The sequence below is a fragment of the Lissotriton vulgaris genome, chromosome 1_2, assembly GCF_964263255.1.
Source record: "Lissotriton vulgaris chromosome 1_2, aLisVul1.2, whole genome shotgun sequence".
Taxonomy (NCBI): domain Eukaryota; kingdom Metazoa; phylum Chordata; class Amphibia; order Caudata; family Salamandridae; genus Lissotriton; species Lissotriton vulgaris.
The window spans coordinates 11801327-11818794 of NC_141686.1; the positions used below are offsets into that span (position 1 = coordinate 11801327).

The 17468-nt window shown below is 44.3% G+C and overlaps 1 protein-coding gene across 2 annotated transcripts in view; it reads right to left on the reverse strand.

Moving 5' to 3' along the window:
- The window catches only part of PHF21B (PHD finger protein 21B), a 391290-nt gene that overhangs the window by 11874 nt on the left and 361948 nt on the right, over positions 1–17468 (reverse strand). Inside the window, exons 10-12 of one of the 2 annotated variants that reach the window (XM_086952740.1) lie at positions 16503–16557; positions 15185–15207; positions 13345–13503 (exon numbers count right to left, since the gene is read on the reverse strand). In XM_086952740.1, coding sequence (XP_086808866.1) covers positions 13345–13503; positions 15185–15207; positions 16503–16557 — 237 coding nt within the window. The remainder of the gene's footprint in view (positions 1–13344; positions 13504–15184; positions 15208–16502; positions 16558–17468) is intronic. The other variant, XM_086952741.1, reaches the window with a different exon arrangement.

The window sequence follows — 17468 nt, forward strand, 5'->3', positions numbered from 1 at the left end:
CAGTGCTACAAATAGAAAACATTAATTCATACAATTGTTTACTTTAAAAATGTTTGATTTCTTCTCATAAAAAATGAAATCTTTACAAAAATACTAATAAAGTAGTGTTGTTGCAAGACTTCGACGAAAAAGTATTCTCCAAGACCCTACATGGAGGAGTACAGTTAACAAATATAGTAATATTACAAAAACATCTACCTAAAAATCTGGCGTTTAGGGACCTACCTATACATCAAATAAATCTCTTGCATTGCACATTAAAATCTGGAATTAACGAGGCAGACTGGAGGGAAGCGCAAATGGCCCCCCTAATGATTGCCATCTCCTCATCCAACTCCGTTATCTGCATGTTACATACCTTACCCGGAAGAGGCTCTGAAAGGCGGTTAGGAGACCCACCTCGCAGTGTAACTGGTGTGCAGCTCCAGACGCTTACTATTATCATGTTGTGTGGCCATTTCCCAGTATTGCACGGTACTGGTCGATCGTTGGCAGGGTACTGCCCAAGGTACTGGAGGACGTAGGAGGACCCCGGGGAGAATACATGTTGGAGGCCATGGGTAAGTACATAGCGCGCTACTGGAGTGCCAAACACTCTACTAAGATCGCAAACAGGCATTTAGCGACAGACTGGAGATCCAAACTGGAGGAGTCTATCTACTGAGCCAGGGGCTGCCTGCATAAGCATGGCCGGATTGGGGAGGTGGGAGTAGAGTTCGATGGGGGACTTATTGTGGACTCAGCGGAACTGCTGTAATTGGGTGAGGGGGCAATCTTTGTACTGGTTATCTAGATATGTAATCTGATGTGCGAATCGGAATGGGGTATGATTGTTTATTTGCCATTACAAAATGATAATAAAAAATTGGTTATAAAAAAAAAAGCTGGAATTAAAGATGTTTGCAGGTATATATGAAGTTGTAGGCAACGTAAGAAAGTTTCCATGATTCCCAGTACCAAGTTATCAACATGGTACTACTGCTCTCAAGAAACCATCACATGGGGTCAGGGCGTCTTACAATTTCTGCTAATGTAAAGTGGTCAAAAATCAGAAATCCACCTTTGCAAAAATTGATTCAACTATTTCTGAATACAGTCTCCAATTATGCACCCTTTCTATTTTTCGGATTAGGACATTCATTTTATGATTCTGCACTCTTTGAAGATATTGCACCATATCAAAATGCCCTAGTGGATTTCCCAGGTCCAGGATTTCAGGGTCTCCCACTTCAACATTTGTTGTCTTGTTCCCCTTTGAGCCCTTAGATAGCCCACACAGCATCAAAACGGTCTCAATTTGTAAATGGTGATAAATAACATTTATTTCTTCGTTAATTTTCCAACAATGATCTATGTCTTTCTTCACCACTGTAAGGATGCTGCTTCTGCCTTGTTTGAGATCACAAACTGATCACAGCATCTTTCCAAAATGTCTTCACACTATTTGTACCAGGACTCTTGAAAATGATCCTTGTGAAGCCTACCAGCACGGAAGCATTGCAGTTTTCTTTTACTGCAAGAATGATCTTCTGATGAGGAAAGGCTGGTTGCTGTGGAATCCTACTTCACACACAGTATGTAAATCAAGTGCGAAGAATGTGGCATGACTTTTAAGCTGAATAAAAATAATTTGTAAGTAATATATAGCATTCCCTGAACACCTTATTTGGTGTAGACATTAGGAACACGTTGCTGAAGCATCACTATTAAATGCTTACCCCATTAGACACGCCATGAATGTGCTTGTTGATGAATTCAGATGACTGGTGCAGAGCCGATAGATCATGTAGATTGTTTCCTCCTATAGGATTTTGTTCAAGGTTCTGAATCGAGAATGGACCATATGTCTGGCTTTTTACTACTCTACAAAACTTGTCTACATTTATCAAAATCAAATCAACCACTGCACAGTGTTAAGATGATTTTTTCCCTAAAGCCAATACCTGCAAAAAAATATCCAAAACTTGCAAATATAGCTCGCCCCCTTTTTAGGTCTCGCCTATCAGCGCACATGCGCTGCATAGGAAAAAGACCTTAACCCCTTCGCTGCTGATGACAAGCTCAGCTCGTCATCAGCCACGGTGGTCGTGTGCGGATGACGAGCTGAGCTCGTCATGTAACGCAGCTTTTTAAAAATTGCTGCACACAGCGGGAAAAGCCGCCGGAGCGATGCGGTTAAGCCATCGCTTCGGTTTTGTTCCAAAAACGTGCACGCGTTCCATTGCCTTCAATGGCAACGCGTGCACGTTTGGCGATTCCCTTGCGGGAGCGAGCTTGACACTATATGTTTGTAATTAACTTACAAACACATGGTGCCCCTGGCTCACTCCTGCAAGGGAAACGCTTAGTGTGCTATCGGCCGCACTCCCCTGAACCCTCCCACTTTTAGCGCGAGGCATGCGCGCTTGTTTCTATTGTTGACTCGGCTGGACTGTTACTTTTGCTGTTGCACTGTAGAAGCGATTCTTTAAAACTGTGCGGCCGACTGGAATGGAGCAGCAATTCATGCTCATCTAGAGATTGGATGGTATTCGAGTGCTATATTTCTTTTGTGAGTGATAACTTGACAAGACTGGGTTTTTATGTAGTCTCGATTAAAGAGACTGCAGCCTATTACAAAGTATGCGCAATCAACATTTGAGGCTCCAGCTTTGTAGGTTATATTTTTGCTGCCTGTGCGTTTCCTGTTAGGGAGAATTTCCGTTTGCATGCTGTGCCTTGTAAGTGGCAGTGTGGAACACGCAGCAAGAGTTTAAAGTCTGAAGGTGTGATTAAGTTAGCCCTATCCTTTGCTCCTGCACACCTATCCTTTGCTCATACACAAGGTTTCCAAATACCTGTTTTAAATCTTTCCATGCCGTGGGCAATGATTTTAACACCCCCATTGCCCCATTCCTTGACCGTCTCACCCCTGCTGACGCACATCACCAAAAAACACTGTCAGCATGAGGCATCTAAGCTATCAGTGATTTAGGTGAGCTGGGGAAGTCTGGAGGAGTTTGTGTTGGGGGGCCAGTCACTGCCCTGCCAGGAACGGACCAGTGAACTCAAAAGCTCCCCCACCCTCCCTCCCGGGGGTCACCTCCACTGCCTCATTGAATTCGCTGGCATCAGCAAGCGCCACATTTCTCTAGCCCAGGGCGCTATCTTAACAAAGGCCGCTCTGCGAGGAGTCCTTAATTACCTACATGATCACGTGTAGAAAGCAGAAACGCTAAACCTGGAAAGATTAAAAATAAAAGAATGTCACCTGCTGTGTGTACAATGTAGTTCTGGTCGCCCTTCCCTCCTTCTTGACGTGACGGCTTAATTTACAAAAGTGAAAGACAAACACCACTTACTGGAAATCAGACAGACTCAAGCACTAGGGACAGGGGAAGGCTGCGAAAGGGCCTGAGCCCAACTCGCCCATGCTAAATGTGACTCTACGGTATGTTTGCGGCTTGTTGTGCTGAGCGGGGGCTCGGGAGGGGGGCACAGAAACTTTACAACACACATAGTGGAGTTAGGTTATTGCACCCTCTTGGCTTCTGGGGAGGGGTAGGGGGGGTTACGGGTCAGTTACAGCGAATATTTGAGGGGCGCAGGCATTTTACCTGATGCCTGATAGAGGTGCCAGCTCCCACTATTGTGGCATCTTTATTTACTCCCTAATAACTAGGGTTCGTTGATTCGGGTGTGCCCGCAGGGTATAGTGAGGCAGTCACGAGGTAGGCAGTGTTGATGTGACCTCTGTGATATGGTGAACAGAGCACAGGGCACGGCTCCTTACCACAGGGTGAAGGCCATTACAGCATCGCAGTCCTTGTAGGGGGCTGACATCATGTGGGGGCTGACAACGGGCGTCTAGACTTTAAATCTGTTTTGTTAGTCTTTCGCAGTCAGGGGTCTTTTCCCCGTAGGACAGCACCCCCTTCGACCTTCTTCCTGTAGACTCTAGAAAGACTGGTACACAATCCCCACACTTTCTGCACGACTGACTCGTCACACATTAATGTTTATGCAGTGGTTCCCAGATGCAGGTTTATGCAGTGGTTCCCAGATGCACGCGGGAAACATATATGCCATACATTGCAAACCCCCAAAACGTTACTGCTCTGTGAGAATTCACCGTGGTTGCATTGACCTGCCTTGAACGTACCACAATGCTGTTTGGGGTGTGCCCAACGTCTAATGCCATATAGAATCTATATGTAGAAACTGGTGGCAGGCTGTGCACACTGCTGTCCTGCAGTTGTAACTACTGCAGTCATGCAGTGTCCTACAGCGCATGGACACACCTGTGTGCTTCTAGCAGCTGAACCTCAGAAATTACCAGAACTTCGTCCATAGTTTGTTTAAAAAAAGCTGACAAGCTGCCACCTCACTGATCCCACAGTTACTACAGTAGTTCTTTTCCATATGCAAATAATCACAGGTGCGTTGCCGGCCCCCGTAGTCTTTTATCCAATTAAAATAACTTCTGAAGTTACCTCTATAGCTTCATTACTAAGAAATATAGGGGCATATTTGCAATAAACTTGTGGAGTGTGGTGTAGCTCCAAAATTGCTAACGCAGCGCTCCGTCAGTTTAAAAAATGCAGGGATGCGCCGTATTCACAACAATGTGGCGCACCCCTGCATTTCCCCTCGCACTGGCACTAAATCGAGCTGCCTAGCGCCAACACAGGCACCTTGATCCAATGTGCAAGGGTGCCTGCATTGCAGGGAATGATTGTTAATTTGCAGGAAGGTGTCCCTTCCTACACATAAACAATCACCAATGGTGATTTGTAATTTTATGTGTGCTGCACAATGCAGCGCACATAGAAACAGCAACAAGCATTGACATAGCCAATAGGTCTCACCTTTGGGACCTTATAAGTTTTTAGTTATCCAGCACAATATCCTTGGTACAACAACATCAACTGTTGCATGGCTAAAAACTTATAAGGTACCTAAGGCGAGACCTATCGGCTATGCCAATGCTTGTTTCAAATTGCCTACGTCAATCTGTTAAAACCCTGTTCCACAGGGAAAAACCTTAATTAACTGAAGTGAGTGTTCGTATCAATTTGCTTCTAACAACCATATTATATTCTGAGTCTGGAAATATTGGACAGTTCCTCTTGTGAGGGAGCTGTTGCTACCTAGCTGGGCGTTGAGACAAAAGACTAAATTAATGGAATTTTTATAAATATAAGTTATTGAGATACAGAACTGAAGTGAAATGCAAGCCTTTACTTCCAAGCAGAAGCAACACTGTAACACTTCAATGATATCTGTAATATTTTCAGTGTTCTAAAGCTCAAAATAATAATGGTAACAGGTTAATGAACACTCCCGACTTTTCTAAATTTCATGAATAAACACATTTTCATTGTGTGTTATAAAGCTATTAACAATTTCTGGCTTTGTTTCTTTTAATTGTTATACAAGATTTTTATTAGTTTAGAAAATGGGACTGGCTGCAAAAACGTTACAATACTGTATTTTAATTTAAAACGCCGGTCTTGCCTTCTAGCATGCTTAACGTGAACCAACAAGTCTAACTTTTAACAATAATTTTTAAGTTCTTATGTATACTTTATTCGGCATCAGTACAATACCATAAAAGTGCAGATTATAAAAAGACATTCAAATGACATAGGTATCACAACGAGACGGACCTAACCTAAAATTACATATACAAAACATTTGCCGATAAAACTCGTTCTCTAATAATAATCTTGTACTGGTGATTAATTAATTTCGTATTTTAAAAAAGGAATTGGCATCATTAGATAAAATATTAACATGTGCAAAAATTCAGTTTCCTGACAGGTAGGACAATAAGTAGTCATTTCTTTGAAAGGTGCCCTCACCCACACAGTTCATTAACAAGACCTTTGGACTAGTGATACTAAAATCAGTATAGTCACTCCTCTCCTCTGGTATTTCGAAGTCGCGTTGCCGACCGTACAAAGTTAACAGTAGAAAAAAGAGTTAAAACCTCTGTAGACAATTTCAGAAACAATAGAGCCACCTTAGCCTGCTTAAAACCACTCTTTTTTTAGAATACTTAAAAAAAAAAACGCTTCCTGGGGTGCTCGTAGTAGGGACACAATAAAACAAAGTGAAGGGTATCCTGCGGAGACCGTTAGTCGCATCCGCATGGGCCCTTCAACTCTATAGTTTTAGTGTAACCTGCCGGCACCGCTAGACTGTGTTGTAATAAGTCTAGCTTGAAGCGTGTCATTAAAAGTCTATCTTGAGCATTATGGATAAAAGACAAATAAGGTTCTATGCCTAAGCAAGATTTGGTCACGATGTGCGCTCTCACAGAGGATTTATGCACTTCTCTGTCTTCCCTCTGGTCGGCCACATGTTTCATGAATACCATTTTACCATGGGCCTTATTCCACGGTAACAGTTTTGTGGGGTTATTAAAAAGATCTACACAACCCAGGGCTGACAAGGTTTCCCTCACATACTTCAGCCATGGGATGTTCCTCCCCTGGTCACGTGCCAAACAGTCCATTAAAATCTCCTTGGTTAGTGAGGCCTCGGGGTTGGTCCAAATCTTGATCCAACAGTTAATGGGTTTTAGTTCTGTCCTATCTCTCACATAACTAACACCCAATTCCTCGTGAATGATGAATGACGGAGTGCTTTGTGGGACTCAGCAATTGCCGCAGGCATTTATTCTCTTCGATTTGGACAATTTGTGAGTTAGTATAACCCCAAACCTCACTGCCATAGAGTATTTTGACACAGCACTTTGAGTTATAGAGTTTTAAAATTTGTTCCGGTGACCAGCGACCCAACCTACGCGCAATGTTCATAATGGCACCGGTACAATTAGCTAAGGAGCGACATTTCTCGTCTAGCAGGGGTTTAAAATTAAGACGGGTATCAAATAAAATCCGTAAGTAAGAGAATGTCTGTACTTTTTCCAGGCAATGTGCACCAATCATATATTTGTATTTCCTTTTCGGCGTCTTTCCCGTCTCCATAATATATGATTTGGAAAGATTGGAAGACAGGTCTAGACTCTCCATTATTCGGACAAAATCGTCTATTAGGCATTGTAGGCCTCGGGGGGTCCGCGCAAGAAGTACTGCGTCGTCTGCGTAAAGCAGAACGGGGACCCCCATGGTTCCTATCCTTGGAGAGTCCACCCCCAGAACATCTAACGCCTGCTCCAGACCATTTATATATAGTGTAAATAAAAACGGGGCCAATATGCAACCCTGTCTTACCCCCCTTGAGCATGGAAATTGGTCAGTCAAGCAGCTCCCCTCCTCATTATATCTGACCTGTGCAAAAGTATTCTTATGTAGAGCTCTTAAGATGTGCACTAAACCCGGGTCCACGCCAAGAGCCCCCATAATTGCCCACAGTTTTTTGCGGTTCACGCGGTTGAAAGCCGCCGTCAAATCCATGAAAGCCAAGTACACCGTCTCCTGACTGGCAATGGTGTACTTGGCTGTCAATAGGTATAAATTGAGGCATTGATCGGCCGTTGAGCGTGCTGATGTAAACCCGTACTGAGTGTCAGTGATTATATGGTTTTTTTCCGCCCAGTCCAGTAGTCGATTAGGGATTACCCTACCTAAGACTTTCACTGTCAAATCAATGAGAGAGATGGGGCGGTAACATAATGGGCTATCCCTATCCGCCTTTTTGAATATGGGTACAATAGTGGCTGTAGGCAAGGACGCGTGCCCAAGTCCAGTGCAGCATTAAGGACTCTGGTCAGAATTGGTGCCCACAGACGTACCTGACTCAAGAAAAGATATGGGGGAACCCCGTCAGGCCTGGAGCCTTATTCCTTGTCAAACCCTCAATGCCCGCCTTTATCTCACCCAGGGAAAATATTATATGTCCCGCAGACTCGCACCCTTCCTCCGCTACTATGTAATCCTCTGTCATGCCATAATTGTATAGCCCATTAAAGTGCGCATACCAGGATTCTGGCAGGATGTGATTTGCTATCTTCGGATTGCTAGCCTCTTGGAAGCAGGGGTCATGAATAACCTTCCAAACGGCAGTCGTGTTCTTAGACTCGGCCGCTTCCCTCATATTCTCCCAAGCCTGCTGTTGCAAAGAAGTTTTACGACGCTTAACTGCCTGCTTATAAAGTGCCCAACATGTGGACACCCTGTTCTTTTCCCTAGGGACATTTTTTTTTTGTGTCATCATTTATTGCTTCAATTCTTTTGCAGCCAGAGAGCAATCACGATCAAACCACCTGGGGTCCTCCTTTCCTTTTCTGGCGGATTTGGTCCTAAGTAGACTATCAATGTGCTTAGTGACGCCTTCAAAGGCTATAACCAATTCTGCCCCGTCCACCAGTGGATTTAGGCACTTCCACACATACTGTTGTTTGTCCACCAATAAAGCTCTATACGGCTTCACCGTCTGCCTGAGACCATCTAAGTCTCCTCCCTTGGTCAGTAGCTGATATGACGCCACTCTTCCCCATGCAGAGAGGATGCTTAGATAAATTTGGGTCCCTGAGTGACATTACCAGTGGGTTATGATCTCTAAAAATGCTTAGCTGTATCTCAAACCCTAAAATCAATAAAAGAAACGCAACCTCTACCTTTAAAGGTTGGATGGACCCGGCCATGCTTCCCTATTTTAATTGGGTCCATAGTGTGTGTGAGGGCATAGGTTCCTAACAGCTTTTTTAATTCCTTTCCCTCTGTTGTGTGCTCTACATGCGGGCCCTTTTCCAGTGGACAAGAAGACCATTCCCCTATTCTAGGTTTCACGTTTGTGCATAGGTTACAGTTAAAGTCACCTAGTAATACCAACTGGTGCGCCCAATCCCCCTGGACGTGTATCCCTGCTAACCTGCTCTCCAATTCCTTCAGTCTTATTGTAGATTGACCCAATAATACGGTATTATAAAAATTTATAAAAATTAACTTGTGGCCCCTCATGCACAATCTAACCCCCTAAACAAATTCAGAGTCCCAGCCTAAGTCGTCCCACCTCCCTTTGAGGCTTAAGACCACGTATATAATCAGGCCTCCCTTTGCTCTTCCCACCGCTCCCTTGCGCGCCGGAACAAAGTACATTTTATAACCGTCAAGGGAGAACGAGCTACTGTCAGACTCCCATGTTTCCTGGAGGCTGATGACCTGGAAACGCTTTATATAGAGTAGCCATTCCGTGTTAGATATTTGGATGAGAGCCCAGCTATATTCCATGACATCATCTCAATAGAACCATGACTATAAATGTCTGGGCTATCTTGTGTCAGACGGGAAGTGAACCTGGGGGAGGCACTAGTTACTAGAGTGTTCCCTTCACTTACGGGACCCCTAGAGCCTCCTGGGAAAAACGGGAGCAGAGGCCCCTTGGCCTGTAACCGTGATGTCCCTCCCGTGCCTGTGTTGGGGGAAACGTCATCCAATATGCGGTCATCCCCAGATGGAGTGCTCATTTCGCGTCAATCAATATCGTCTAGAGCTGAGACTTTTGAAAGAGAGGCATATTGATTGAGTAAGTGTACCGGGGGGCCCCCTCGGGAGCGTCCTGCCTGAGCAGTCCTCTGGTTATCAATAGTATTTGCTCCCCTCCTATCCCTATAAAAGAACCCAAGTGGTAATATCTTAATGGTCGAACCATCCTCTGCCTGGAAGAGCCCCTTTCCCTGGGTAAGGAGGTCTTGTACCAACCCTGGAAACCTGAAATTTCAGAATCACAGTGTCTCCTGGGAAGCACTTCCTGATACAACCAATCCAGGACACCCACCTCGCCATTAATATGTGCCTGTGATTTATGATGTTAAATTGCAACTTCCTGTTCAGCCAGTGGGCCGCCTTATTAATTAGCATTTGCAGAGTTTCACCTATGTTTCCACTAAGCGCAGGGACCCCTGTCAGGATTATTGTGTAAGGGCAAGCTGCCGGTAGAAGGTCTAAAACCGGCAGAGCCATGGAGCCCCTAACGCAGTCGTCTTGAGTAGACAGAATATTCTGTGTTGCTAGTGGTTTACCTGTTATACCCCCTGTGTTTTCCAGGCTACATACGGCCTCAGGTTTTGATCTGCAGATTTCTCCCTCGTGTGACTAGTATCTCGCGCATCACCTCTTACACCTCGGGTATTTCCCTCCCTAGACCCTACCAAGAGCTCTTCATCTACACACTCCATTCTTCCCTTCTGATGTTCCCCAATGTGCATCCTGTCACTATGTCCCTTGGGGGCAAAGCAACCCCTAGAGGGGCAGGAACGTCTAATGCCCCCAAGCTATTTACTGTGTGTGCCGTTGCCACATTTGTATGGTTACTAGTCTGGGCAAGCAACAAGGACACTTTCTCTTCCATTGGTGAGATTTTCTCATGTGTGGGCCCTAGGTGGGTACTTGACATTATTTCCAACCTGGATCACATTTCTGCATTCTCCTCCCGCGTTTCCTGTCTTCCCGCAGTTTATGCACTGAGAGATCTCTAGTGGACCTTCTATGTCTGTAGCCTTGGCCGGACTTAGAGCTCCTTTCCTCTTGGATTTGCTATTCACAGTGTGACGCCCCATTCCTCGAGTTCACTTAGCTAATACCATGGGGCCAGCTAGAGGGGTGACAGCCCTAATTGTCTCGCTTTTCTCTAATATTGCCCTTTTTGACCGGGTGACCACCTCCCCGCCTACCTTTGTGGTTTTTTTACACCTGGTCGGTGTCGTGACCAAAGCAAGGCATCCCTCTGCCTGACCTGACACGCAAAATAGTTCTGAGCGTGGGTCGCAACCCTCCTCACTCTCATCTGCAACTGGTACAACAAGCACCTCATGTAATAACTCAGTTGTTTGGATTGATGATCCTGTCACTTGTGATACTGCAACAGCGACGTTTGGGCTAGTTACAATGTGGTCACTGATTACTGTGTCTTGGACTACTGGGTTGCCAACTTTAAATGACCTGGCTGTTGCTAGGCCCCCCCAATGACGACCTCTTCTGCAACATAATTGAATCCAGTGAGAGTCTCTTCTCGGCCAATTGTATCTCGTGCACTAATAGTGATTCTGCCCTCACTAGAAATGCATCTAGTGTCCCCTTCACGCTCCCCCACCAGGGAATCCCTCGCCTTCCTCCTGCTCATCCTACTAAGTGAAAGAATAACAAATGACCTGATGACCAACTGGCCAGTCCATAGAATCCAAAGCCTTACAAAATACTAGGAAGGTTCTGTTCAAGTCCTCTATGATTCTCCAAGGGATGAGTATCCACGTTATAATGCGGTCTCCACCTCACAATAGTAAGACTTAAAACTATAGTTAGGCACGTTACGGATGTCCTCAGCTCGCCTCCTCAAGTAGGCAGCAAAATGTCTAGACAGTGGGGGGGAATGTTCCAAAGTTCCAGGGTGGTTCCAGGTTCAGAGTTCCAGTGAAGTTAGGGGGGTGACCCAGCCAAGCCTCTTCCGGCTTCTGACAGGCGCGGGACGGGCCCGCGCGCGTCCCGCGCTGGGGGTGCTCTGTTTGAATGGAGCTTTACAGTGACGTGGATTGTGCTCGCCGCTGGGATGTGCAGTCTCTCTCCCTCTCCGCCTGCGTCCAGACCAGCGGGAGGGGCGTCGAGGCGGGAACTTAGGTGGGAGCGTCCCGAACTCCAGAGCAAGGTGGCAGGTAAGTCAGTAGTCCAGCACAAAGTGGGATGCCTCCTGGCGCTTTACAGTGACGTGGATTGTGCTCGCGGCTGGGGGCTGCTGGGAAGCGCAGTCCCTCTTCCTCTACCTGTCCGCCCGCGGCCAGACAGGCGTCGAGGCGGGATCTTAGGTGGGAGCATCCGAACCCCAGAGCAAGGAGGCAAGTAAGTCAGTAGTCCAGCACAAAGTGGCCAAGGATAAACAAAGCAAACCCGTGCTGCGGGTTGCTCCGTTCGAATTTAAGCGCCTCCTGACGCTTTACAGTGACGAGGATTGTACTCGCCGCTGGGAAGTGCAGACACTCTCCCTCTCCACCCGCGTCCAGACCAGCGGGACGGGCGTTGAGTCGGGAACTTAGGTTGGAGCATCCCGAACTCCAGAGTAAGATGGCAGGTAAGTCAGTAGTCCAGCACAAAGTGGCCAAGGATAAACAAATGAAAGTTATTTAGCCATGAAAAAAAGTTGAGTTTGATTTCTGGTAACTACAGAAAGTAGACTCAATTTCTGCTACTCCGATACACTCCAATTCCCTTTGTTCAAGGGATATGTTCTTAAACCACCTACTTTTTCTTCTGTAGTCCTGGGTTTTCCACTTCGGGGAAAGATGAACTCCATGAACCTCTGTTGATGAGCTTCACGTAAAATGGTGTACATGTTAATTGCTTCTCTGGTAGCATGACTGCAACAAATTCTCCAAACCTGCATAATGCTGTGATGTCAAAAGGGCCCATATACCAAGCTTTGCCGCAACATCAAGGGTCAAATTAGGTAGAGCTCAGAGGACATTAATATTAGCTGTAGTTTATTAGTGAAACTGAGAAGTGTATTGCATAGTGAAAGTTGCTGGATTTTGCCACATACCGGAAAGGCCTTATGAGGCACAGAACAATCTACATTAGTGGCTAGAGGGATGCTCAGTTTAGCAATGTTTATGGTAACTCGTAACTTCTCCATATTTAGTTTACAGCCTCATAGAACCCCTGTGGTTAACTCTCAGGGATGTGGAAGAAGGGGAAAGCGTATCTACTGAAGGGCAGGGCGCGGAGCATTTATAGTTGCTTGAATAGTGTCCATCACTTAAAGAGTCAGAAGAGTCATCGTCTTGCCATATCTGCATTTGCACATGCAGGACTAGGTGGTACATAGGATGTACAAATGGTTACATTCATAAACCACCATTTTACACGTGTGGCTGGCACGACCATCATTTTGTCACAGACAAAATATATATAAAAACAAGAAACTTGGTGAAGTAAGGCCACCTGTCAGAATCCTCAATCACTGATAATAGAAATATGTCAACAGGCACTCTGAAGTAATGAAAAGATGAGCAGCCAGGAAGGAAAGATAGCATGTACAACTATGTTCAAGAAGAAAAGGATACAAATAAATACAATAAGCACTGAAAAATCAGGTTAACATTCAGTGATTCGTCCTAAGGATACTTAAGATTATTCTTTAAAGTTATTTTTAGTTTTTCCCTTACCAATGGAAAACAAATAGTATTATTAATTTCAAATTGTGACGCTGTCCCTTGACTTCATATTTGTTCTAGTTATGGTAACATGGTAGGTATTGGTGTGGATAAATGATACTTCAGCGTAAATGATGGCTTCTCTAGTAGGCTGTAACATTCAGAAAGGCTGTGAAGCTAATCTAGCCTACTGAGTTCTGAAAACATCTGATTGGTATTTTACATGAAGTAAATGAAGAACTAAGATACTGTACCTTCTGCTGGCACTTGGGGCACACCCATACCCCCTTAGGTGCAGACTTGAGTGGAGGATCCACGCAGTTTAGGTGATACGCCTTTGGGCAAATGCTACATGGCTGCAAATTACTTCCACGTTTACATGTTGAACAATGTCTGTCATGAGTGATATCCTCCTGAAAAAATGAGTTTTTTTCCGTTAGTTCAGTTATCCTATATATTCGGACTATCACACAGGCCCAATCCTCAGAGATGGAACCGAGTAATCTGTTCTGATATTTTACTCCAATGTATGCAAAAACAAAGGCGTACAACAAATGTTCACAAACTGAGCGTAATGGAGCAAAGATGTACTATTGGGAAGAAATATCCAGCAATTCTTCAAGGAGAACGTCTAGTGTCAATGGACTACAGGCAGTGACCACCAAACGGGCTACATTTATAAATCTACAGCATGCCTTTTTAAATGTTTGGCCACATTAGAGATGATGGAACAGTAATCCTGTGTACTGCTTCGCTACATCAGTGGGCATAAAAAAGATAAATCGAGTAACGTCCACTCATCTCTCTGAGATCCCACAATAATGACATGCCAAATATGAAATGCTCAATGAATTTTCAGGCATGAAGTGAATGAATCCCCCTGCTAAGTGCCAGGAAGGTGAGGTTTCAGAAGTAGTCATGAGATGTGTTGCTAAGTGGCACCAGACTTCACTAACAGGATTTGCTGCTTAGATAATGTTGGTCACAACCACATGGTGAATCTGACCAGAGGTATGACGTGTGCCTTGGCCAACTGTGGTGTGCATTGCAGAATACCATGGACAGGATCTGGTTTTCCTAAACATTAAAGATTGGGCCCATCTCTGTCACTGACATTACTACTACCAACTATGCCTTTAAGAGTGTCTTCAGAAGATGTTGCATTAAACGTTATCTACAGCAGTAAAAGTTAACTAAGCAACAAAATGAGGGTAAAACGTTTTTCACTGGACCTTGTAAGTGACCGAGATTATAAAGGCACATTTACATCACAATTTGTTCAAGAACTAAACAGTGGGAATTAAAACACATACCTCCCCATGGGCAGAGTGGGGTTATGAGGTGTTTCCCCGCTTCCACTCCCCTATCAGGAGATGGACGTTTTTCCCAGGTTTGACCCACATAATGGATGGACACAGGACGACCACATGGTGCTCCCTGCAAACACTGTCAACATTAAGACCAACTAAATTCTGTTCTATCTAGTCAATAGTTGTTTATAACATCGAAATGGTATTCAGCCTCAGCCACCCCGCAACAAGACCACACTCACCCACTTTGATAGTAATGATAGACAGGTAAGTCCAGTAGCAGGAGGTTCCGGAAGACAAAGACCACACCCATCCCTCCTGAAATTTGCATGATGGGATGCCTGTCCAGTGGTAGTCATGCGCACTCCAAAGCAGTATCTGTCTGCCCATTCATAATGAGAGTGCTTTCCATAGCTACCAACCAGTAGGCTAGCCTCGACTCTAAAACGAGGGCCATGCTATTTACTTTGTTTTTAACATCTAGCAACTAGGTCAGCAACTTGGATCCACTGTCCTCCGACAGAACTGACAAACGTAAACAAGCCACTAGGGATCTTTGGATGCCTGTCTGTATACTGCCTGTCAGAGTTCTGCAGTGTTGAAACTACGACTACTTGAGCACGACTGGTTGTGAATGAAGGTCAGTGCTTATACAGATGCTGGCATTGACGCGTCTGAAATACATACATTGCTGCTACTAGCACAGGTTCGAACAATTCACATAACCACAACAAACATGTACTGTATCTCACAGGCAGTAAGATGCGAAGCTTGCCAAACATACCTTCCAACAGAGATCCTCATTTGCTAGCACGTGAAAGAAGGGCAAACAATATGTTAGTGGGCAACAGAAGCATAGTGAATGACAGCTGTCAGGTATGCGATTTTAGTAACAGAGCAATGAAATGCAAACTGTTATCCCTCAAGTTGTGCAAACTGTTATCCCTCAAGTTGTGCAAACAGAAACAGTCAGTGTAGATGATGCATATATACATTTTACAGTTTGCTGTGTAATGGCCGTTTTAAGAAACATGATCAGCTGGATGTTCAGTGAAAGACCAGCCAACCGTAAACAGATCTAGGTTCTTGCATGACTCAAAAGTACCAAACAGTAACTCATTTTTAAAGGAAAACTCTGCAGCCTATAGAACTTATATTAACTTAACCATTTATTTAGCATATATATGTGTTCTATTCATTTCTCTCTACTACAAGGGAGAGTTTATGATTTTGGAAGCGTCCATTTTATATGAAAAAAAAGTAAGTAAACAGTGACGGCCCTACCAGTTAACAGACAGGCTTTCATAGTCTATAACAACTTAGCACTGAAGTTATCAGCACTAACATCTTGGTCTATTTTAACATTTGAATTCCAGAATCAACATAGGTATTGCGTTGGCCACCTTCCTTTTACTTTTCTCAATGCATGTTTTGTTTCATTATGGTTTTTGTAAACCTTTATTGTTGGGGAAGGTGCTGGGATCTGATTAATCTACCAAATAATTGACTAAAAGTAAAGTTATGTTTTGGTTTCTAAAAACACAAAATGCTATAGTAGCCCATGGCAATAAAGAAAATTACGTTGTGCGTGTATGTTCTCTTTGTGAAAGGGTAGAATGTCATCACGCACAGACACTTAAAGGTAAACAGTGGATGAAGTGTTACCTCATGCTGTATGGGTTAGAAGAACATTTATAATGGCAAAATAACAGACTAGCGGATGAAGAGAGCTAGCTGCAAAGACCCTATACGAATATTTTATATTCTTTTTTTGTAAAATCAGGTGGTCTTTGCCACTGCAGACTTAATCAGACATATAATTTAGAACTTTCCATTCATGTGTTGCAATATGCAGGTTCACTTGTAATAGAGTGTTCTATTGAAGGTGCTTCATCACAAACTTGATTTTTCACGTCCAGCAAGTTACATGATTTTCAAAAGGAAAACATGCCTTGTAATGCCAAAATCACAATCCTTGGTTTGAGGGGGCGGAAGGGGTATACACTAGGCAAAGTAAATGCATGCTGAGTGGCATCTTGCAATGCACTGAGAAACAAATACTATAAACACACCAAGGTTGTGGGCATGCATGCACCACTCACCTTTTTCAGAAAAGAATAACGGACTATACAGGTAACTGGATGCGAGGCGTTTCCGCTACAAAGGAAGGAAAGATGAAAATGTATATTTACATCAAATTTAGGAGCAGATCAGGAAGACAAAACTCATGTTACTTCAGTATCTTCTCTCTAAATACATACATAGATACAAGCATTAAAAGCTTCTTTTGATATTATTGCTGTTGATGTTCACTGTGTATGCAACATGCTCCAGAATGGCTGCCATGCTATTTTCATCATTCAGGTGTCAGACCCCTAACTCATCAACATGATTAGGTTGTGTTGTTCTTCCATATTTTGTTGTACGTCTATCAAAATAACAGTTTATATGTACTGCAGCGTCACCATGTCGTATGGTGTGTGTGTGTGTGTGTGTGTGTGTGTGTTCGTGTAATACAAGGAGAAATTTCACTGAGGGATTAGGGAGATCATGAACCAAGAGTCGCATGGCAGGCTTTGTCATTTATAAGAAGCTAACATTTAGAGCCATTTTTAGGTCTCGCCTGGCAGCATGCATGCACTGCTCTGCGATACTTATTGTAAGGGCTTCAAAAAGCTCACCACACACACGCTCGTGCGTGTGTGGCCTATTGCTTGCGGTTACCCGCACGGAGCCATATGTCTTGAATTATCGCGCCCAGACACGGACGCGATAATTCAAAACATATGGCCTGGTGCTCGCTCTCGCGCGCACCACTCGCGGGACGCTACATTCCTTGAATTCCTTGTTGTTCCTGCTCTCCGAATTCCATTCCTGGCCTGTCACCCACAAGGTAACCTAATGCTGTTGTGAGGAGAGCCCCGGTGACGGAAAGTGCCAGATGGTACAAATGCCCCAACACCGTATCATGTAACTCGCTTTATTAAAACAATAAGACTCAGTCGAGATCTTTCACAGTCCTGATTCCATTGGATGAAACTGAAACATGCATTTACTCAGCGATTACC